This window comes from Acipenser ruthenus, chromosome 10, assembly GCF_902713425.1.
Source record: "Acipenser ruthenus chromosome 10, fAciRut3.2 maternal haplotype, whole genome shotgun sequence".
Classification (NCBI taxonomy): domain Eukaryota; kingdom Metazoa; phylum Chordata; class Actinopteri; order Acipenseriformes; family Acipenseridae; genus Acipenser; species Acipenser ruthenus.
This window is the reverse complement of record NC_081198.1, coordinates 1,647,970-1,671,300: the sequence shown is the minus strand read 5'-3', so window position 1 is coordinate 1,671,300 and position 23,331 is coordinate 1,647,970. Positions and strand designations below refer to the sequence as shown.

Sequence of the window (23,331 nt, the reverse complement as noted above, 5' to 3'; positions counted from 1 at the left end):
AGAAGAAGCCTTGGCAGGTCCAAAAACCTGTTTCACTCGTATTACCCCTGTGCACACCAACCTGAATACTAACCCTAACCCCTGTGCACACCAACCTGACTATTATCACACATGTTTATTTACAGTTTGAATAAACTAGGGCACAACAACCTGGCACTGAGTGTGGTCAAGCTGCCAATTTAGCAAACTTAAACAGACAACACCATTTACTCTGTGCTAAAAGAGAGTCAATATGTAGTCCTTGCTGGTTTTCTGACACACAATTAAAACAATGCAATCACTCATGCATGTTCCAAAGAAACACATGCAGATTTACAGTAACAGGGTTTCTCCACTAAATCTCAATTATGAGGGTCTGTTTCCAAAAAACACAACACATTGCTATGCCACCATATGGACACAATAAATGGGATTCAATTGATTAGTAAATACAGGAGGAGATGAACAAATCCAATAAAAAAACAGAAAAAGCAGCTAGAAGACTGCCAACGTGGTTTTGGGTTTCTGCACAGCCCCTGTGCACGCTATTAAAACTATTCCAACTCCTTCATTGTTCAAAGTTGCCTCGCATTTGGTGACCATTTGCATTTGCTATTACATTTACTTGAAAGCCTTCTTTTCAACACAGGCTGAAACGTCTCTCTTTCAACTGTTAGTCTTGTACTGAATTCTTAGTTGTATTTTGTTCTGCAATACCACACATATGCAGATGGCGGTGCTGTTGCCAAAGAATTTTGGGCAAGCCCGACTGCTTTCCAGCTGCAAATTCAAGGCTCACAACTTGCTTATTAAAGCGTCTAAAGTGCCTCTTGAAATGTGAGCGCCATCGTTTTCCCTTGAACACATTTCTACCAGTTACTGGTCACAAAGATGTATGGTAACCCACTTACATGACTTAGTAAAGCAATTGTGCTGGATCTACGCCCAGGGACCGTTTCATGTTGATTTGGAGTTGAGAGTGCAGAATGTGAATCGGCCCCCCTCGCTAGCCATTGCCTTGCTTTTATCATTGCATGTCCTGGGTATGTACAGTTCTTTAAGAGAATGCAGGTATTGCAGCCTGCTATTGATGCCAGCATGATTACAATGAGAAAATCAATAACTCACAGTGTTCACAGCACTCAGGGATGCTCTTACAAAACCATGATGGATGTATTTATTTCTATTTACACTTCTTCACACATCTTAAAGAAAAACATTTCTAACAGCAAGCTGCTGGTATGCACGCCTGACTGCTTTCATGGAACTAATTAGAAATGGATAGCGGTAAGTAATTACCTAAAGTTAATCACATAATCTGCATAATTTTGACTGCAAACTAAAATATTCTGCAGAAACCCTGGAGCTGGAATAGGAAGGAAGGCGGGATGGTGCATGTGTGCATGGAAGTGTATACGTGCGTTGTGATCACTCACCGGGCCGGTGAGAGACGGTGCAGACTGCCCCAGGGTCTGGTTCCTCATCCGGACCAGGTTGGTGGGCTCTCCTGGCTGTTGCCATGCCAACTGGCTCACTCCACTGTGCATGCTGCTGGACAGGGGGAGGAGCTGCTTCCCTGCAGATAAACACAAACACACAGCTGTCAGCCAGGCTACAAACCCTGTGTCAGTGTGAGTCCCCTGCTACGCCTGTGTCACTGTGAGTCCCCTGCTCCTCCTGTGTCAGTGCGAGTCCCCTGCTCCCCCTGTGTCAGTGCGAGTCCCCTGCTCCGCCTGTGTCAGTGCGAGTCCCCTGCTCCGCCTGTGTCAGTGCGAGTCCCCTGCTCCGCCTGTGTCAGTGCGGGTCCCCTGCTCCGCCTGTGTCAGTGCGGGTCCCCTGCTCCCTCTGTGTCAGTGCGAGTCCCCTGCTCCCCCTGTGTCAGTGCGAGTCCCCTGCTCCCCCTGTGTCAGTGCGAGTCCCCTGCTCCCCCTGTGTCAGTGCGAGTCCCCTGCTCCCCCTGTGTCAGTGCGAGTCCCCTGCTCCCCCTGTGTCAGTGCGAGTCCCCTGCTCCCCCTGTGTCAGTGCGAGTCCCCTGCTCCCCCTGTGTCAGTGTGAGTCCCCTGCTCCGCCTGTGTCAGTGCGAGTCCCCTGCTCCTCCTGTGTCAGTGTGAGTCCCCTGCTCCCCCTGTGTCAGTGTGAGTCCCCTGCTCCCCCTGTGTCAGTGTGGGTCCCCAGCGCCACAGAACCACAGAACCCAGCCTTAACAAGCAAGGCAGCTGTACTCAGGTATAGGAGCAAGGCAACTGTACTCAGGTATAGGAGCAAGGCAGCTGTACTCAGGTATAAGAGCAAGGCAGCTGTACTCAGGTATAGGAGCAAGGCAGCTGTACTCAGGTATAGGAGCAAGGCAGCTGTACTCAGGTATAGGAGCAAGGCAGCTGTACTCAGGTACAGGAGCAAGGCAGCTGTACTCAGGTACAGGAGCAAGGCAGCTGTACTCAGGTATAGGAGCAAGGCAGCTGTACTCAGGTATAGGGCTGGAACAACACTGTGATATTAAATCAATAACTTCTTTAGGTTTTTTTTTACGGCAGCACAGAATTTTTATCATGCTTCAAAAAAAGGGTCTCAGCTTGGGCAAACAGACAGTGTGTGTGTGTGAGTATTCTTGCTGCATTTTGTATGAGCTACAACCTATTCAATGAGGCATCAGGTAGACCAGAACACAAAGCCCGGGGAGGCGTGCCTCACCTGTCAGGGAGCTGGCCAGACTGCTCCGGCGAGGTCGGCCGTCATCCTGGCTCAGCTGCCTCTGCAGCTTCACCTTTCCAGCAGAGGGTGAGAGGTCGGGGTTACTGAGCTTCCTGAAGAGCAGGGGGGCCGGGGCTACAAACTCCTTCTGCCGGAGAAAAGAAGGAAGGAAACACAAACCAGCGTTATCCCAGGGCCACAATTAAAACAACATCCACCGTACAGCCATCACAGCTACCGGGCAAGGCAAGGGCCAGCTCATTCAACACCCACCAGCACCATGGCTTCTACTGCAAGGGCCAGCTCATTCAACACCCACCAGCACCATGGCTTGTACTGCAAGGGCCAGCTCATTCAACACCCACCAGCACCATGGCTTCTATTGCAAGGGCCAGCTCATTCAACACCCACCAGCACCATGGCTTGTACTGCAAGGGCCCTTTGTTGCTTAAAATAGTCGATTCAGGTAAAGGTCTGTTGTTAATTCCAAATTAGGAAAGCACACCATTGAGTTCCACAAAGCTCACGTATACACTTAGGATTCACAACTTCTCAGACAGTGAACTAGGCACATAATCCATTCCTGTTTTTACTAAGTTTAACAAGACACACCTGGGCTTGTTACCTCTACACTGTGGCTAAGATATTAAAAACCTGGAATGGGCGAAACGGCTATGCAATAGTGTAATGTGTTTTACAAGCTGATATCAATCTAATGCATGTGAAATCGAATAGTAATTATTGCTGCAAGGACAACATCTAGTTAACTGTGCAGAATTAAAGTCACTGATCTTTCCAAAGATGCAAGGTGATGGCAAAACCCTTTACTAAATACACTGACCCAATGTACCCAGCATTACAGTGCCAGCACCGCAACCATGATTGTATTGGAATGCACACTTCCTCCTCCCCACACAAACACCTGGAGCTGCCGGAATCTGAAAACATCTGGAAAGTCAAGGAGACCACAAAGCTACACCGGAAAAAACAACAACAATACTGTTCACACCATATATTACAGCTCTTTGGTTTTTCAATACACACAAAGCTCTATTAGCAACAGGCTATGCTTGTCTTGTATGCATTCAACCTAAAATCACCCCTTTTACAAACAAATCAGCAATACAGGGAACAGAAAGCAGATGAGGCAGGAAGTCAGAGGCAGGGCACAGGAGCCGGGCCAGGTGTCATTTCCTGCATGCTGTCAACGCTTCCGAAATCAACAGGGGAAGCCCAAATTACTGAAAAAACCTGTACTCTATGTATGGATTAAAACAACGACAAAACGAGGACGTACCGCGGTGTCATTTTCCCCTTTAAAACAATTGAATTTAGAGCCCAGCTACAGGATGCAGGGTTTGAGCATGAATAGTATAACACTGCAGAGCTGCAATAAATCTTTGTTATGGATTGCATTTCACACATGCTGCAGTCCACAGAGTAGGATACAGAGGGAGTAGTTACACAATTGTGCAATGAAAAAAAAAGGGTACAGCAAATAAAGAGAATGCTGTGCTTCACAACCAAACATCAATCACCCTAATCCTATACCTGACAAACAGGTGGGAGCCCCACCTCTCCAAGCAGACATGACTACAAGCAGGCATCAGACAGGTTGAGAGAGATGAAACAGACTATAAATCGTGCACTACAGTACCGCTCCGCCTCTCCCTCACTGTAGGGAGACAGCAAGACCTCCACATTGTCTGCTTTTAATGAGATGTTATTGGGACTGCTCTCCTGAATTCTCCTGTGCCAGTCACACTGTGCAGAAGCTGGGCTGCAACGTTAAGCCAGTTCAGCCACGTCAGCTCTCTCCCTGGATCTGAAACACTGCATTGCGGAAGGGATCGGCTGCTGCAAATCATCAGTCTGTTAGGACTCGCTGCCTGCACACACTCCACCTGCACCTGGCACAGAACTTCCTCCCACCCTCAGAGAGTTTGAGCCAGCCTGCAAAAGAGCAGGTACTGAGCTGGTCCAAACAGAGACAAAACATCTGGAATTAAAAACAGCATGCAAGTTTACCCAGAGAAAGTGTGTCTCCAGTCTACACTACAGTTGCCATTTTAATAAAAGTCAACCATCTGCACTGCAAAAGTCAACCATCATTCATATGGCTTATTATACACAATACACCGGGGGTTCTGGGAAGGCTGCAGGGTCAGCTTGTAGGCTCAGCTAAGAGGTCAGAAAGCCAAGTTCAAAAGCTCTGGGGGGGCTTGGGTTCGGAGACCCAGTGCACAGTCCCTGCCCTCCAGGGGATTAAGCAATCTCATAACAGCCTATTTAATTCTGCTGGTTTGCTACAGCATTCCCGGGTAATTTATTGGAGATGAAACGTTCCCAGAGGGCCGTGGCTTCCATTGAACTTCTTTAACCGTTATAAAATGTGATTGCGATGACACGCAGTAATGGGGGGGGGGGGGGGGGGGCGGGCGGACAAGCGATAACCTGAAACGGGAAACACACACAGGGCAGGCAGGGCTGAAATACCAGATCGTTATTTGCCGTGCTTACTAACTATTCCAGCAGAAATCGCCTCTGAAAAGACCCCTCAAGGAAGACTGTGAAGTGTGGTGATGAAGCATAGCACTGTGCACTGAAGCCAACAGGCAATGCTAATACACTTCCACACTATCAGATTGAAAGAGTCTTTTCAGAAGTACTATTTTGCTGGAATACAGGATCTCAGCAAGCATGGTGAATAATGAACTGAGAATAAACAATAAAGAATCAATCCCTCCTTTAATTTCTCTTCTGGCGATCCAACAGGATGTCCTTCGGGGATGGAAATAAGACTCCTATTGCACAGCAGTTTAACCCATTTCAGGTTTTACTAGGCGCTTGACTAGCCACAGTGTATAGGCAAGGTGTGTCTGATTAAACGCATTGTAAAACCAGGAATGGATCAAACTGCTATGCAATGGGAGTCTTCTTTCCATCCCTGTCCTTGAATGCCAACTTAACTGTGAAATGTGAATAATCACAGGACGCACTAAAGCAAAAGCTAGCTATACTTTACAGCAGTAGGGCTCGAGCAAATGTTGGACACAGATTCATTCATATATAAACCAGACAGGTGTACTCGTACTGCACTCTACATAGCTGGCAAACAAGTGGATTAGTTGAGTGCTTGCCAATCGGCAGGGGAGGAAATGGCCAGTCACAGACCACTATACTCCCAGCGCAGGTCACAACGCAGTGTCTCCATTTCCCTGACTCGACTTCGTTTCTTCCTTTTCAGCATCTGCCTAAAAGCCCGTTTACATCACTGTTCCCCAGCCGTTCGTGTTCGCAAGACTACTTACACACGGTCAAAAATATTTGTCTTTTTTAATGCAAGCACAGCAAAAAAGAACACAGTTCACCCTAACCGGTTCAGACCAGCATCTAGATGAAACCACGACACAGGTACCAATAAAACAGAAGCAGGCTCACCGCTCTGCTGCATTATTTAAACTGCCCTCACCTTGAGAGATGCACAGAGGCGAGACTCTCTAATGTAATGTATACATTAACAATTTATCACGCCAGTCGAAGAAATTCAAACTGAATTGGGTTTCAGGAAGGGTCTCCCCGTGGGAGTTCTGTCTGTGCATAGAGATTTACACTTCATCCATACCAATGAGGATGCTGGCTGTGCTGCCTGTCTGAATAGAGATCTACTGCACACTCCTTATACAGACTAGGCAGTGCTTCTGAACCAACACTGGACGGGTATACATTGTATATATATTACAGATACGTGGCACAGCCAATGCAAAAATCACTGTGGAATCCCCATCGAAGACCAGCAACTTTGCACATCCAGGACGCAATGGAAAGGGCAGGTCCTCTGACAGCATGAATCACCCTGCACACCACGCGCTCAGGCCTTTACCAGGGAATGATCATTACTATTATTAATAAGGATTTGTTATAGTTTTGTTTTTGTTTTTTTACAGACGCTAAAGGGTTTCCTGGTTTGTGAAAATGTTGCTTTTTGTGTACATGGCATTAGGGTTGGGGAATGTCAAAGTATTTACAAACTTAAAATAATTCCTGTACTCTCCAAATGGGTTGTACTGTAGCCCCCCCTCCCCTCCCCTCCCCTCCCTCCCCCGATAACCTTTGCGGGTATTATGTTTGTTTTATGTAGTTTGGATACATTGGCCTTTGTGTTTCCATGACAACAGCATTATAAAAATGTCATGTAAGCATCTGATGATCGCTTGCTGTAGATTTAAAGCGGTTTCAAACAGCAGAAATGACCTTTTAATATTGAGGTGGAGGCGCAGCTATACATCAGCTCTCCTGGTGCGGAGCTAAATATTCCAAACTGATGTAGGGTGACAAATTAAACCTGCCAGATGCTTTGCAGGAACTTCCACACAAAAACTACATCCCAGACTTGACGTTCTTTCCAGTGGCGTTCGAAAGCATATGCTTTTATTACTTTTCCACTGTTTCAGAATGTGCCAGAGAAACTGTAATTTGTGATCTTTCCTAAGGCGATAAACTCTCCACTGTATAAACTACTGCAGCACTGAACAAAGCCAGCCCAGATGTTGGAGGGTTGTACTTGCACATTAAAAGCAGTGCTTGTCTTTGTGCCAATGCTGGATTGAAATGTAATACAGCTGGTGTAAAAGTTAAATAGCTAGCTGCTCGAATAATCCAGTCTGGTATTTTTCTCAGAGCGAACAGGAACACAAAACATACGATAATCGCACGCCATGGACAGACCATTGCCCACTGGGGCGTGTAAAAAGATAACTGTCACTGCTAAAGTATGATACTGCTTAGGGAATGGCCCTACATAAAGTATGCATTGGAGCTATACTGTATACAGTGCATCTTTAAAAGGTGGGAGGTGCATGGTTTATAAACGAAAGGGCACACATACCCTAACCCGATGCAATAGTTCAAACTGCTTTACAGCAACAGCAGGATGCTGAACTCCAGTAATTTACTTTGTTGTTTTTTTTTTGCTGTAAAATGCAGTTGTGCAATGCAGCTTATTTTATTACATCCACTACTCATTTAAAAAAGATGGCTATAGAAAGGAATGTGTGTGTGTATATATATTATATATATATATATATATAGTAATCAAATGCTACTAAATGCTTCTGCCAGCACACACAATTCAAATGTCAAACTCAGCGTTGCAGACGAAGAAGTAGCAACAATGGGCTCTATAGTCACAAAGATTTTTATGAATACAATTTTATGAATACAACAGTTTGATATTCATTAAAAAAAAATGTGTAAAGCTATTATTAAAAGAATCCAACAACAGTCTAGAAAAGTTTCAAGAACATAACATTTCAGTAACTCGTGTCTCTTCTGCAGACATGCAGTTGCCTGTTTCTGTAACAACTTCTTTTCCTTGGAGTTAATCATGCCATGGGTCAATGCAAATTCTGAAGCTAGTTGTGCCTTTGGAGAGTGTAGGAAATAAACCAGATCATCAAAATCCCCGGCGGATCCCATTACTGGCTCAGGACAACACAAGCGAACAGCAGCAGCTGACAGCAGTGGCCTTTTGTATGCTAATGAAAAGCGTAGCTTAATACCAGCCTTGAGCAACGACACTGTGTAACCGTCCACATTGACTAATGGATTAATTACACAAGCGTCCTCAGCCCCGACAACGCCAACGATCTCTCGAGACCACGTCTTCTTACTTACTCCCTCCGCCTCCGAGAATGAAACCAAAAAAGGGGAAATGAAAATGAGAAAGACGAGTCTGAGCTGGGACTCCGTGCGCATATTATCAAAGAGCCCCGACACAAAAGCACAAAGTGTCTTGAGCATCATCACAGAGAATACATCTCCAAACCAGTCCCCGGATCCAGAGCACGCCTCGTTCCTTAAAAAGGGACAAATCTGCTTAACCAGGACTTTAAACAGCTTCTCCAGAGGAACTGAAGGGTACAAACTGAGCTGTTTAGTTGCCTGTGGGAATAATGGTTGTGAACTCGCATCCAACAATCCAAACTGAAGGAACAGTAGTTTGCAATGCGAACGGCTGTAACCAGAAAGCTCAGTATTGACTACAACATAGCCTAGCCTGGAGAAGGTGTGTGACAACACCCAGGGTTACTGAAAAACTAAAACTACAACTTTCTAATGTAGCGCCCTGTGTGCTGGTCAACAAAGTTATTATGTGATATTTTGAGAATGTCAGCTTTACTCCAGCCATTCTCATACTGGACTCACTGCAAACTGTTTCCTGTAGCTCTCCACACTCTCATCCAGACTGATTTAAATGTGTTCTGTATTGAACACAAAGAAACAGTTTGGCATTGCATTACCATTTCCATAAGTTATCTGATAAGATACAATAATCACCTTCTGACCTCTACAGTGCAGCAAATTGCAGTCTGATGCAAATCTTCAAAAAAAAAAAATGAAAACACAATCCAAGGCAAAACAGCAGATCAACTGAACATATTACATTCTTCCCATCTACATTTCCCTACAGTGTACTATACCAGGGGTGTACAAGCACGGTCCTGGAGGGCCGTTCCACTCCAGGTTTTACAGGTAACATGAGATAATTAACTACTTCAGGGTCTGGGTGGTGGTTTAACTTGTTCAATTAAACAATTTAGATCAGGGTTGGAACAAAGACCCGGAGTGGAGCGGTCAACTTTGGCCACCCCAGTACTATACAGTAATCGCCATAGTGTAAATATAATGAAGCAATTATCTTTATGTTTCAGTAGCCCCTGCAGCACCACAGAAGCCAGCAGAGCCGCACCTCCTGTTTGGAAAGACATGCCTGGAGCTGCAGCTTCTTCCACCCGCGCCCTCCAGTCATGAAGTTCACAACTGTGAATATAAATGACTGAGCCGTTAAATAAATTTAAAAAAAAACACAGGTAAGGCTACGTCGCCATTCTGCCGCCTGGACAGATTAGAAAGGAATCTGGAATGAGTCTCCACCTGCCTGCAGCAGTGACGAAACCAAACCAGTCTGACCTGGGACTGTCAGCCCCAAATAGGACAGAGATGCATAGACTAGTGAAAAAAATAAAATAAAAAAAAGGTAAAATTCTATGCAATAAAACTCTCAATGGTAGAATATGTAGTTATGGAGTCTTGGTCTTTGTTCCAACCCTGTTCTAAATTGCTTAATTTAACTGCCACCCAGAGCCTGAAGTAGTTAATTCAATCTTTTTTCCTGTTAAACCTGGAGTGGAATGGCCCACTAGGGCCGTGATTGGACACCCTAGCACTAAACAGAGCCTGTGTTACTGAAGAAATTCTATATAAGTCTATTCTTTTGCATGCACTGTAAGATCCTATATAAGCCTATTCTTTTGCATGCACTGTAAGATTCTATATAAGCCTATTCTTTTGCATGCACTGTAAGATTCTATATAAGCCTATTCTTTTGCATGCACTGTAAGATTCTATATAAGCCTATTCTTTTGCATGTACTGTAAGATTCTTTTCGATGTCCTACTGCCTCATACCGCAGTAAATGTTATATAGGAAATGAAGTCCATGTGGATACCAGCAAAGGCGGTACAGATCACACCAACCACACAAAAATCAGAATGGTGTTTCCATCAAGGCATTTACTATAGACTTCAACAACACGCAGTAGAATTCGGAAGCCAACCTGCACTGTTGTCTGTGGCCCTTTTAATAATTACCTTATAGTGGAAATACTGTACAAGGAGAGCAGGTTTTTTCTTTTTTATTTCACCTTCAGGAACTTAGTGATTTGAACTGCAGTAACAAATAATCTGAAGATTTTGCTGAAGGAGCAGAGTGAGCGTCACCGATCCCATGCGCAGAGCGAGACGCCACACTGCGGTCCCTGTGGTTTACAGAGGCACACAAAATCCTACTGAGCCACTGCATGTGCATGTGCATGTGCAGACACCAGAGAGAAACCACAGGGCATTCCCCACCCAACCTGGAAAAATACAGGGATGGAAATAAGAAATAAGAAATAAACAAAGAAAACGGATTTGCAGCAGAGCACACACAGATAAGATGTAAAAAAAAAAAAAAAAAAAGTCCTTTCATTGTGTCCTTATACTGGATCAGAACAAATCGTACCTCACATTTCAGCACATTACTGCAGCCGGGTACAGCGTCTGTAGTGCTTCGAGGGGTTAACAGAACCCCTCTAACGGAAACCATAGGAATAGAATGAGAACAAACCATAAAATAAACGCATCCTGATAAAGAGCATGAATATGCATGAATTGGAACAGAAGTTTTTTAGCACTGCAAATCAGCAGCACTCTCCAGAGTTGCTTTTATAATAGATGACCCTGCAGGTGTTAAACCATGCTTAAAAACAGATGTGTTCTTTTCAGTAGAAATCACTGAAGAAGCTGGGAAACGTTTTGCGGATTTGGAAGTAAAGATTAAGGTACCAGGACTCAGTTTGGGGACAGGATGTGTCCCCCTGTAAATACCCCCGCTGGGATAAACCACAGCTGGGTTAATGCAATCCAGGGGGACTCACTCATGCTTGAAAATGCTGTTAAAAAAAAAAACCAACCAATATATATATATATATATATATATATATATATATATATATATATATATATATATAGCCTTGCTAATTCAAGTTCTACTAAGAGATTCAGACAACGACAAGTGAAGAGACCCAATAGTTTTTGTTCTTGTAAAGTGTTAAACACATACAAACCCAAACACACATGTAGCTGTTGCCAAGCACCTTCAGGGTGAAATTCCTGTGTTGCAGATAGCATTGTCTTTTGTCTGCTAGGTCAGAGGGAAGAGAGACATGGGTTTAGCGGGGGATAATGTTCCAGCAAAGCGACCTTGTGGTTAACAGAATTGTTCAAGGGAAGTGCGAGTCATGCCTCGAGTGCCACAATGCAATGCCTTTATCTGGACTTCATTTATCTTGATGATCACGTGTCGTCTGGTAATTCTGAACACTGCAGTAAGGAGACTGCAGTATCGGAGTTGATGGGGGGAAAAAACAGTTGTTCCTGCAACGACATCACTGTCTGTCCAGGAACGCTTTCCAGTACCTTAAACATGCATGGAAACAAGACTCCTATTGCACAGCAGTTTCACCCATTCCAGGTTTTACTACAAGCTTGTTTAGCCACAGTTTCTAGGTAACAAGCTTAGGTATTGCATCCATAATAAAACCAGGAATGGATCAAACTGCAATGCTATGGAAGTCTTATTCGCATCCCTGCATCAAAACAAATAAACCCTTCGACAGCACCATCAAACACAAAGGAGCAGAATGTTCCTCCTTCCATGAACATACTGAAGATCCTCCCAGAAAGTCTGCACAGTGATGCTGTACATTGCCGGGTCTTCTGAACAGGGTGGCACGAAATTTAAATGCCATCTACAGCTTTCGGGATGCAAATAAATATCAGCTTCTTCAAAAGATAATTGCTCCTAAGCCAAAAGCACTGCGAGACAGCTCATGCTGCTGCTGCAGCTCAGGGCATGCTTGCCAATCGAGGACACAGCTAAACAAATCGGCTATTCTGCATACAGTAAATGCATGTCAGTATCTCATATAGGTTTCCAGAAGACATATCAGAGTTGCTCATTTCAAAATCCGCTTTTAAAATTCAAACAAATATTCAAATGTCCTTTAATCCTGAAGAAGCTGGAAAACAGAAGTACAGTATAATGTGTACCAAATCACAGTAAAACTAAAACTTTCAGGAACAAGGTCTGCGCCCCACAGAGTCCCCTAAACTAAGAGGAGAGGCACTCTCCCGTACAAAACGGGTGTTCCTTATTTCAGACCTCATTTATCCATTGGGTTCCTTTGCAGGATGTCTCTCTCATGAAGTCATATAGAAATGGGATTAGATGAACGAATACAAACATGGTCGTTTTTGCTACTGAATGCATTTCAAGCAGCACTGGTTTGAATATTGAAATGCCTTCATTCATTTAAATTCTTACAAATTCTAATCCAAGTGTGTTTCGTCAGTAGAATAGAAAAATAGGAAAATGTAGTCAAATGTATTATTGCATGGAGCAAGAATGCGGTCATGCACAACACACTGATTGTTGCAATGTATTTTCAGTGCTCAGTGAACCCTAAGGATATACAATTAATCTAAGAAATTAAACAAAAGGATTTTTTGCAATTAATAGTACTTTGATTTGTAAAAGAAAAAAAGTTACAGTCTCCACCAATGTACTGTATATCATCTCTAGTGAAACTAATTCATTCAATAAAGCTTCTGCTGTTTGAGGAGAGCAGCAGCTGGACAGGGTGGGTTAAACGTTACGCCCCCAACACACAGATCAGTGCAACACGGTCCAAACATCTGGCAAGCAAGACATTCCCCTTCTGTTTGGAGGGTTGAATACTGCTACAGCTTCGAACAAGAACAGCTCTGGTCTGAAAAACCAAGCAAGGATTCAATCCAAGTTGCTTCAGTGCCAGAGGAACGACTGTGTGTCTCTGTGTGTGTGTGTGTGTGTGTGTGTGTGTGTGTGTGTGTGAGTGTGTGTGTGTGTGTGTACGGGTGTGTGTGTGTGTGTGTAGTGCAGTGTGTGTCTTGGCGCGTGTGTGTGTCTTGGTGCAGTGTGTGTGTGTGTGTGTGTGTGTCTTGGTGCAGTGTGTGTGTGTGTCTTGGTGCAGCGTGTCTGTGTGTCTGTGTGTGTGTGTGTGTCTGTGTTGTGTGTGTCTTGGTGCAGCGTGTCTGTGTGTGTGTGTCTTGGTGCAGCGTGTCTGTGTGTGTGTGTGTGTCTTGGTGCAGCGTCTGTGTGTGTGTGTGTGTCTTGGTGAAGTGTGTGTCTGTGTGTGTGTGTCTTGGTGCAGCGTGTGTGTGTGTGTGTGTGTGTGTGTGTGTGTCTTGGTGCAGTATGTGTCTGTGTGTGTGTGTCTTGGTGCAGCGTGTCTGTGTGTGTGTCTTGGGGCAGCGTGTCTGTGTGTGTGTGTGTGTGTGTGTGTGTGTAGTGCAGTGTATGTGTGTGTGTCTTGGTGCAGAGTGATCAAGCAGAAAATGCTGCACATGGCTTCCAAAACACCCCCTGGATTCCCTCTGAAACTCCTGGCATGCAAACAGCTCAAGAAAGATGCTCTGCGATACAGCAAGAACAGCACAGAGCAATGCGTCTCCCATGTGTACTGACATGGAAACACAACACCAGTGCCACACTGCGGGGAAGTCCACAAGCCTTTAAACACCAATAAATAAAGCACACGTCCCATGCCTGGTGCTCAGTTCACAGAGCTTTGCAGCACACTCCGTATTTACATAACCCTTCCCTCCTGGCTCAGAGACTCTGTTTATACCCTCAATGGCAAAATGCATTCCAGCTCGGCAAGGTCATTTCCTCCTCATTACCTCCTACTCAGTATCAGGAGGTTCAACTGGGGATCTCTGGTGCAAAAAGAACTGCACTGTACAGTACCTGGCATCTTTCATTAACTGTTGCAATGCAAATCCATCAGTGTCAAGAACAAACAATCAACCGACACGGTAGACTTACTGTGTATTTCCTCGATCTTTAAAGCTGAGGTCATCTATACAATCTACCCTGGCTCTTACAGGACAAGACAGTCTTGTGTACTTATTAACGGAACACAATTAGGTTCACATTTCGACTGCAGTGTTTGACACTTATTTAAAACCACATTGTAATACTGAATGTGAAATCACAGCCTAAGAGACAGCAGTGTACTTTGGAATAATGTCGTAATGTAATGCACAGTGCAAATACTAGCAAGGAGGAGACACGTGTGGGGAAAATGGACAAATGCCTATTCATATAAAACAAAATGGCAGATGTATTTATTTAACCAGGAGAGAACCCTTAATCTAAATCTCATTTTCAAGGGGCTCCTGGCAAAAAGTGCATGTAATATAACAGCTTTTGTGCTCTGTGTGGACACATCTTGTACTGTACAGTACAAACACACACACAGACGCACAGTGGTACAAAGATTTCCACATCATTACTCATGTCTGTAGAGAAATGTTCTAGCCAGAAGTATTAAATCACAGTGGAGCAAGAAAAAAAAAAATACAAAAGAAAATAAACACTTCTGTTGTCAGGATGAAAGCAGCCTGGATTCTGGATGTAATTTTCTGCAGAGGACAGGACTTCGAACATTCAGCAAACCCTCAATTGTGACATCATGCCATACCTCGCCAGCAGATTCAGCCCCCACCATTGCCCTGACCTGAACTGAGCTGGCCATGACACGCAAGGTTATGCAATCAGACACAATTAATGCTGCACCACAGAAGACTGAACTACAGAGGAAACTATGAGGCTCCCAGCTTGGAATCCAAGATCTGCTGTTCCTTCTGCTTCAGTCTTTGAGTAACATTCCTGCGTCTCAAATTCCAAGCTGAACGAAACAGTGTTTGCACAAGTTGTGCATCATCTTTTAATAAGCGCACAAGAGACCGGCTCTCAGCCTGCTCCCACAGAACTGCTCATGCAGGCCGTCTCCAAGCGGGCTGGCAGGTCCCACCTCCTCCCTGGCAGCATCTCGGCTCACCGCGCACCAGCGACCCCTGTAGTCTGGCCGGGCGCCTGCGGGCTTGCCTGTAAGCTGCGTTGTCCTCCGACGCTGTAGCTCTTGGGTGGCTGCATGGTGAGTCCGCAGTGTGAAAAAAAGCTGTCGGCTGATGGCACATGCTTCGGAGGACAGCGTGTGTTCATCTTCGCCCCTCCCGAGTCAGCGCAGGGGTCGTAGCGGTGAGCTGAGCATAATAAAATAATTGGCCATACCAGATTGGGAGAAAATTATAAAAATAATTGGCAACGACTAAATTAAAAAAAAAAAAAAAAAAATCCCTAACCCTGCAGGAGGGGGGGGGGGGGAAGGGTTGCTGCAGTGTCCTTTTAGCAGACTTGAAAAAAATAAATAACTCTGTGTCACATATTTCAGGGAACTGAATTAAAGTGACATTCTAAAAAAGACACAGTTCATCACAGCCCAGTTCAAATGTTCCACTTGCATCAGGAACAGGGCTCCTCTGAGTAACCAGTATCAAATGCCTGACAATACAGTATCTTCTATTATTACTAAGGCAGGTCTTTTAGCAGGGAAGCACAGTATTTTGATGACATGCTGGCCAGTCAAAGGAAAGGTGGTGAATATTTTGAGGCGAGGGACTGCAAGACAAGTCATGCTGCTCTACCCCAGGTAGGGTTTCCAACACAGAGCACAGCGCTTAGGAATGCACTTTCAGCGTGTAGGTCTGTGTCACGCAGGCTCTCAGGGAGGGGAGGAAGGTGGCAGCTCACTCTGTTTTTGTACTGCTCAGGACCCCCTATACTGCAGAAATGAAATGTCAGTGTCAGACATTGCATAGGTATTGCAATTCAAGAAAAAAAAACAACGGAGGCTAATCAGTGTGTGCGCACGATGGGCGAGATTGATTGCACAAGTCCACTGCAATGCTGGGGTCTCATCTGCAGACTGTCTGTACAATTACTGAGAGGGAGGGAAACATTGAACTAACAGCTAATCAGCTTCCAGCAGAACACTTGCCAATTTAAATGCAGTCAAGTGAGAATAATTTACTTCCTTAATATCCCCCCCCCCCCCCAGAAACATATTCAAATGAGTGCAATTGAGACAGTGCTGCATCCGTGCCTCGACTGGCTATGGTAGGGATCGTTTTAAGAATTGCTTTTGGCCCACACTAAACAATCTCCTAATGCTGCTAGCTAAATCAATCAAGAACCAGTGAACAAACTTGATTAACAATTAGCGGTCTGCTTATTAATTAACTACAGAAATAAATATACTTTAAAAAAGCAATTGATCGGTTTTATATAGGAATTAAACAGATCATTTCGGTCGAGTTATACAATGTCTAGGGGCTGCCTTTGGGCTCCTTTTTCCACAGCGATTTGTCTCTTGTGGGAGTCTGGATCTTGGCTCCAGTGGTTTTATTAGAGCCAAAACTAAACCAAGCCAAGAAGCTGCTTCTCAAATCTACAATTATTCCTGTAACACTTGCCAGAAAGAATTGTGGCTGCACAGTCGTGTTTTTATTTTGCAGTGGATACACAGTCCCCCCTGGATCCTGATCATTGATGAGGACAGCCCATGCAGAGGGAGGCTCTCTTCATCCCCAGCAGGTGCAGTACAGTCAAAAGGGACCAGTTCATCCAATCACACGTTGGCATGCTTCCACATATCTCTGGTCACTCCATTATCAATGATAAGCACTGTAGGCTATTTATTGTGAGCCAAGTAAACGATCTGATGGCTTATAACTCAAGGGGTCTGGTGAATGTTCCATCACAAAGGAAAGAAAGAGAATGGGAAATGATGTTAGCTGCGGAATTAGTATCCCAGTTAAATGTTGCACAGCAGATCATTTCAAGATAATGTAATTCACAGCACCACTCCATCAATGTGCCTAGCTGGTGTCACACAAATGAAACAGCGTAGAAGTGTCCCCCTTTACTGTGGCACACCCACTAGACCAGACAGGGAAGCCAGCTGCAGATGGGGCTCGGGGTGGGGCTCTGTCTGCCAATCCAAAAATGTAAGCCAGAAAAGGTTTGTAATGGGATTTTAATTCCATGCAATAACAGGGTAATAAACTGAAAAAGAAAATCTTGCACTTCATTATACAGTGTGTCATTTTTGTACTCAGAAGATCTGATGAAGCCATTCAGTATTTCTCATTTCTCTGCAGCTGTCAGACGAGGGACTGTATACCTTTTCTGTTTGGCCTTCTAAACCTTAACTCTGCATTAATGTCTCCTAAATAAATGAAGACTAAAAGCGATCAGCCTGAAGGCCAAAACATGAAGCTGTGAAACTGTATCACAAGGCACTGGGAACAAGAGGGAGAACTTCTGTGCTAAAGGCCAACTCCCACCTGAGGAGCCAGGCTGGACAAACAGGTCTGCAGGGTGACACGTTTCAAAGAGGACAGGCTTCACTTGAGTTTATTCACTGTGCTATTCATTATGCACAGTGTAGGAGATGCTTGAGCATTCCTTTTAGCATTTACTTTTTCAGTGCTGAATTTAGCACAATCAGTAAGTGTGAATTGTACAATTTACAAGTATACTACATAGGCTTCAATTTTAAGTGGCAGCCCTAAAAGGAACAATGCTCTAATAACTTGGAGCTTATTGTAACATAGAGGCTACAATCCTGCCAAACTGGTCGCTGGACAGAAAATGGACCAAGCAAGCGGACTAACCTGCAAAAGACCATTGGGATATGCAGAAGTGCAATAAACCTGGGTCTGGAAGTCGCGACAGGAAGCCAACAGAGACTTCAGTAAACTCATAGTAAAACCAGGGATGGATCAAATTGCTCTGCAATGGGAGTCTTATTTCCATCCCAGTTCTGGATGATAAAACAGTACCCACCCCCCATATAATTACAGCGAGTTAATCAGATCTGTAACCACAGTTAAAGATCTGATGTTACGCAGGACTTGAATGATGGCGCGAAATTTGTATTTTGAAATACAGTATTGTGATGTGCATGGCAGATATGTCAGTCCTTTCCTCACCTCCTCTTTCACACTATTGCATCAGTGGTGCTGTGATTCTGCGGTTTGCATCCACCTGCCGCTGCTGTAATAGACCATAGCCAGTATACCACAGGGCTGAAGTCAGTCCCCACTCCATTTCCAGCTATGTTCTTTGGTCCTGGTTCCTGTGCCATGCTTAAAGTATTGGCTGGGATTAGCTCAGTCAACGCCTTTTAAGATTTGAAAGATATCAAGCTAGATATCCAACAACATTACTTTAGCTGTTTAACCACTTCAGGTACACAAGGAATTGAGCGGTTGTTCAAATAGTTTCTTCTTTAAAAAGAGTGACTCAAGAAGGTCAAGGAGGAAACTGACAATGTGGACTACCAGAACCAATCTGCCAGTACATTTTAAACCCTGTGGTCATGCACCTCATTGCAAAGAAGAAAGTTAGCATTTTTTTTTTTTTTTTTTTTTGTGGGACTATGTCCCTTGTAGGTTAAAGACTGAACAATGATAATTCAACAGTTGTAAAATGAATTATCTTTCTAACTGAAATGACTACATGCAAAAGCCATTTAGTGCTGCAGTACTTCAGCTATATACAATGCCCTTTAGAACCAATATCACAAAGCACTTCTTTTACCAAGGGATGCCAATCCATGGGTTAGCCTCTTATCTCTCATTAAAAAAAAAAAAATCAGGATTTCTACTTGCAATTTCCTGCTGTAAAAAACTAAAATATGAGAACGTCCCCCGCAACGTGGCCTCAATTAACACAAGAACAAATACAACAGCACAGATACACACAACCCAGTCCCCAATAAACTTCAATTACTAAACAAACTTGTAGGACTTCCCCTTGAATTCGTGTCTCTCATGGGCAGAAATCCCATTTCTCCTAACGCAGAACTAACTCAATGAGGGTTTACATCAAATGAAAGAGAATGCATCTTAAAATCCAGCCTTCGCTTCACAAGCAATGGCGTTTGAATTTCTGTTATAAAACTACTTTCATGTTTATTCTCCCAGACACATACAGTGCTGTGCCTGCATCCCAGCCGAACCTTACTGCTTAGCTGTTTGCTGAAGGTGCAGGTGCCGTAACACAATGAAGCAAACCTGTCCAGAGGCACACCCACGCTTCAATCACTTTCAATTGGATATTACAGCACAGAGCATAAACACACACACACTGGAAATGTCTGACAATTCAAACAATCAATAACACAGGGTGGATCCGATGTGGTACAGCTAGTACCTACAGCAGCCATGTGTAGAGTTCTGTTTTATGCTTTATCACCCTATAGTACATGCATAATTCAGGGATGGAAATAAGACTCCTAATGCATAGCAGTGTGGCTGCGTGAAAGTCCTGCAGATGTAAATTGTATGTGTGGGAATGTAAGGCTGGCAGGGGTGGGGTTAAATGCACCCCTGCCAACAAACACAGGTGTGGCCATTCCCCAATTAGGCAACTGACCGTTAACTGAGGAATGGCCATGTGTACATGATGGATGTAAAATCCTTTGTTTGGAGAGTGTTTTAGAGGAGTTTTGGTGACAGTGTCTGTGTGGTCAGTGTTTTGAGACTGCGGAGTGAAGTACGACCATTTACCTTTTAATTGTATGTAATTCCCCAAATATTGCCGCATTCAGGCAAACCTTGGTTCCTCCCCCGCAGAAATAATTTAAACCCTATACATAAAAAAAAAACTTGTTCTGTGTAAGCTATATTTACATAACAGCATTTAACAAAATAAAAACGACAAAAAAAATTCGATTGAATCTCGGTTTTTTTAAATAACAATGTGGGATTTGTGTACCTTGAAATATATAAATAAATTACACTCGCGATACAGTAGCTCACTTAAATTATTATTATTATTATTATTATTATTATTATTATTATTATTATTATTATTATTATTACACACTTTAGCTGATACCGCTGTTGCCAGTAGCTGCACAAAACAAATTCTTAATATAATAACCACCCATTTGGATTTACCTAAACTTAAAGTCGGTACAATACTAGAAGTATTTCTCTTTCTTCAGCCCTGGTGTAAACTACTGCCGTTGTCTTTTTGGGGTTTCTTACTGGCAGTACTGGTAACAGCAACCCCCAAAACACCGCTACCAGTTGATTTTCTACTGGTTCTAATCAAAATAAAACTCACCGCATCCTTCTCGTCTTTTTTCGCCCTCCTGTGTTCATCTCGGTCCGGATTTGACAATTTCCTCTTCTGCTGCAGTTCAGACTTCATCATGTCTCGATAGAGGACTTCGATCACCCCGTGCTAAACACAAAGGCTTATTTGTAAAAGGTTCACTGTATGCGAGCCCCGGAACACAGCGGGGTGCGTGTGTAGGAGTCCGTATTATAATATAAATGCCTTCACAATGTTAAGATCAGCGTGACTATTTGAGTGGCTCAGCATCTGCAATGACACGGCTGTAGTATTGGCGGTTTCGTTCGCTGGCGCTTTGCAGTGTGTGCAGTGCCAGCAATAACATTCCCTTTTTTAAATTCCTCAGCAACTGAAATTAACATCACAGCGTCTTCAATCCAAGAGCAGCGTAGCTTTATCAGAGTTTTTCCCCCCACTAATTACTAAAAGCGCGTTATTAAGATACGGTGAAAGCCTCGGAATTAGTAAGTATACAGAAAACACGGGTGCTTTGCTTGTCTTCAGCCGATATGTTAAGAAAACAGATGATTTGTCCCCATGTCTGCTGTGAAGACCCGTGCGAGGGACGTCCTTCTACTTGCTACGAGGTTGTCAAAGCAAAAGTCAAAGTTTGGAATATATAAATGTAGGTATAAGCTTTTCAAGTCAAATCCCTTCTAATTGTCAATGCAGTGGTGATGTGCTCGCCTCACTCTGCCCCAGACCGCATTCTGAGAATGGAAGCGGCCGCTTCGCAATATATATATATATATATATATATATACATATAAGACTAGTGAAACTGAATCACATTTCATCACCTCCCATATCCTGCCGATGTGCTGTCCGTCCACCTACTAGAAGATTATGAAAATACCCCGTGTCTGCATTTTTCATTTATTCGAATCGAATCGAATCGCCAGCCCTGGACACGTTGGAACCGAGCGACTGCAGAGACACCAACACATCCAGCAAAGCGGGGGAAGAGTACCCTTTCAATCCGCGCTTCCTGAAACTGGAGAGCTTGCGCCGTACGGCAGGATTGTGTGGATTTGCTAAGCATAGAAAAGCGACGCGTCGGCCATGTTGCTGTACGGCTAGGAGTGCCACAAGCGTGTCGCCATGTGCAGTGTGTCGCAGAAACGTAGGACGCATAATGCAGACATATGGAGAAGGGAATGGTAACAAAAACAGCAAACTTGTAGCTCGGTGTTTTTTCTCCAGCCATTCTTTAGTGAAACAAAACAAGACGTTTACCTTATTAATACATGATTGCAAGACAAAAGGAAGATGATATTGTTGCATATGGGCCGTATATTTAAACAGAACAAAGTGTTTGGCAACAGCAAATACAACCTCCTTAATTAATCATATCAGCGGCGGCGGAGTGAGGAAATCAGCTTTGACCGAGACTTGTCAGATGTAACAGTCCTCTGCAGCCATCGTCTTCCCCTATCATGTATAGACCTATAAGAAGCTGCGCTGTTTCTGACGCCCCTTACAGCACGTGCACTGTGCCTGCTCCATCTCATGCATTACTGGCAAATGCATTGAGCTGAGTTCTGCCTGTGAATTTCTTAAATTACATAAGAAAGGGGAAGGTATCTAGCGCTATCGATCAAGTCAAAGCCTGCATTGCAAAACCCGTCAAAACACGCAATGTGCCTTAAATGGCTTCACACCAGCACTAGATTATTATTACTATTACTTTCAAATAATTATTATGTCAAGAAAATAGCAGCCTTTGTCCGTCCTAAAAGGTGCACTTCCTTATTTTAATGCCAGACCCTGCTTTTTGTGCCACCCAGACTGAGTCCTATATATTTCCATTAGGAAAACACCTGATACAGAAAGACTCACGCCTGCTTTTGCAGTATCTGCTGTTTTTGTTCACATGTGCCCTCTGGTGGCATTCATTTTGTATCACAGATTTAAATACCAATGCTGAAGCAATCAAAGCATTGGACTATACACCTTGAAGGAGGGTTAAAACTAACATAATAAATGGTCTAGTTATAAAACTGAGAGATATTTTCAATTTTGTTGTCTTACTAATTTAATAAATTGCGTATAATAATTTCTTATTTAAAGTACTACAAATAATTTAAACAAAAAAACATATGTGCTATTCTGTTTTCTTTTATTATTTATTTCTTAGCAGACACCCTTATCCAGGGCAACTTACAAGATATCACATTATTTGTACATACAATTACCCATTTGTACAGTTGGGTTTTTACTGGAGCAATCTAGGTAAAGTACCTTGCTCAAGAGTACAGCAGCAGTGTCCCCAACTGGGGATTGAACCCACGACCCTCCGGTCAAGAATCCAGAGCCCTAACCACTACTCCACACTGCTGCCCATTTAGTTCTGTTTACACACCTTTTTCTACCTAGTAACCTATTAAAATCTCAACCATTTGGTGAAAGTCATTCTCACATAAAAGTTTACAATGGTAAAATCATAGCAAAGTGTAATAAAGCCTAGTAAAAGCGTGGTAAGTGTTGTAAAGACCAGGGAAGTATAGTAAAGCATATTACTAAACCTGGCAAAGCAGGATAAATTCTGGTAAATGAGTATAGCTGTGGGAAAAGCATGGGAAAACTGCAAAAATACTGTGTTTTATAAAGTTTGGTTCAGTGTGGACAATTGCCTAACCCAAATGATCTCAGTGTTTAGCAGAGAGGCTGTAAAGTTTAGGTGCTATGTTTGAAGATCCCAAGGTCAGCCTTATTGATTTTGTGAGAACAGGGTTGCTCAACCCTTCACATGACATTCCGTTAATGAGCTGTAGATTTAGCAGGGCTACGAGGGGCATTGGTTGGCTCAAGCACAGCACACTGTCAGCACATCAGTTGCAGATGTGAACAGAGTGAGTTACACAAGTTACAGCAGCTTGCAGGATTAGAGCACGTCAGTGCTTCTGTTGTTTAGATTTGTGTGCATGTGAAACCAAACACTGGAACTCAAAATCTTGGAAAATGGTCACTTGTGGAGATTGTCTAATTTAATTGATGATTTTATAGGCCACACATGCAATTTAA

The 23,331-nt window shown here is 43.6% G+C and overlaps 1 protein-coding gene across 6 annotated transcripts in view; it reads right to left on the bottom strand.

The window, feature by feature from the left end:
* Positions 1-21,327, bottom strand: part of LOC117404595 (microtubule-associated serine/threonine-protein kinase 2-like) — a 103,033-nt gene extending 81,706 nt beyond the window's left edge. For 5 of the 6 annotated variants that reach the window (XM_059031462.1, XM_059031464.1, XM_059031465.1 and 2 more), the window contains exons 1-3: positions 20,296-21,100; positions 2,671-2,818; positions 1,416-1,555 (exon numbers count right to left, since the gene is read on the bottom strand). In XM_059031462.1, coding sequence (XP_058887445.1) covers positions 1,416-1,555; positions 2,671-2,818; positions 20,296-20,385 — 378 coding nt within the window. In that variant the 5' untranslated portion in view covers positions 20,386-21,100. The other variant, XM_059031461.1, reaches the window with a different exon arrangement.
* Positions 21,328-23,331: the final 2,004 nt, after the last annotated feature.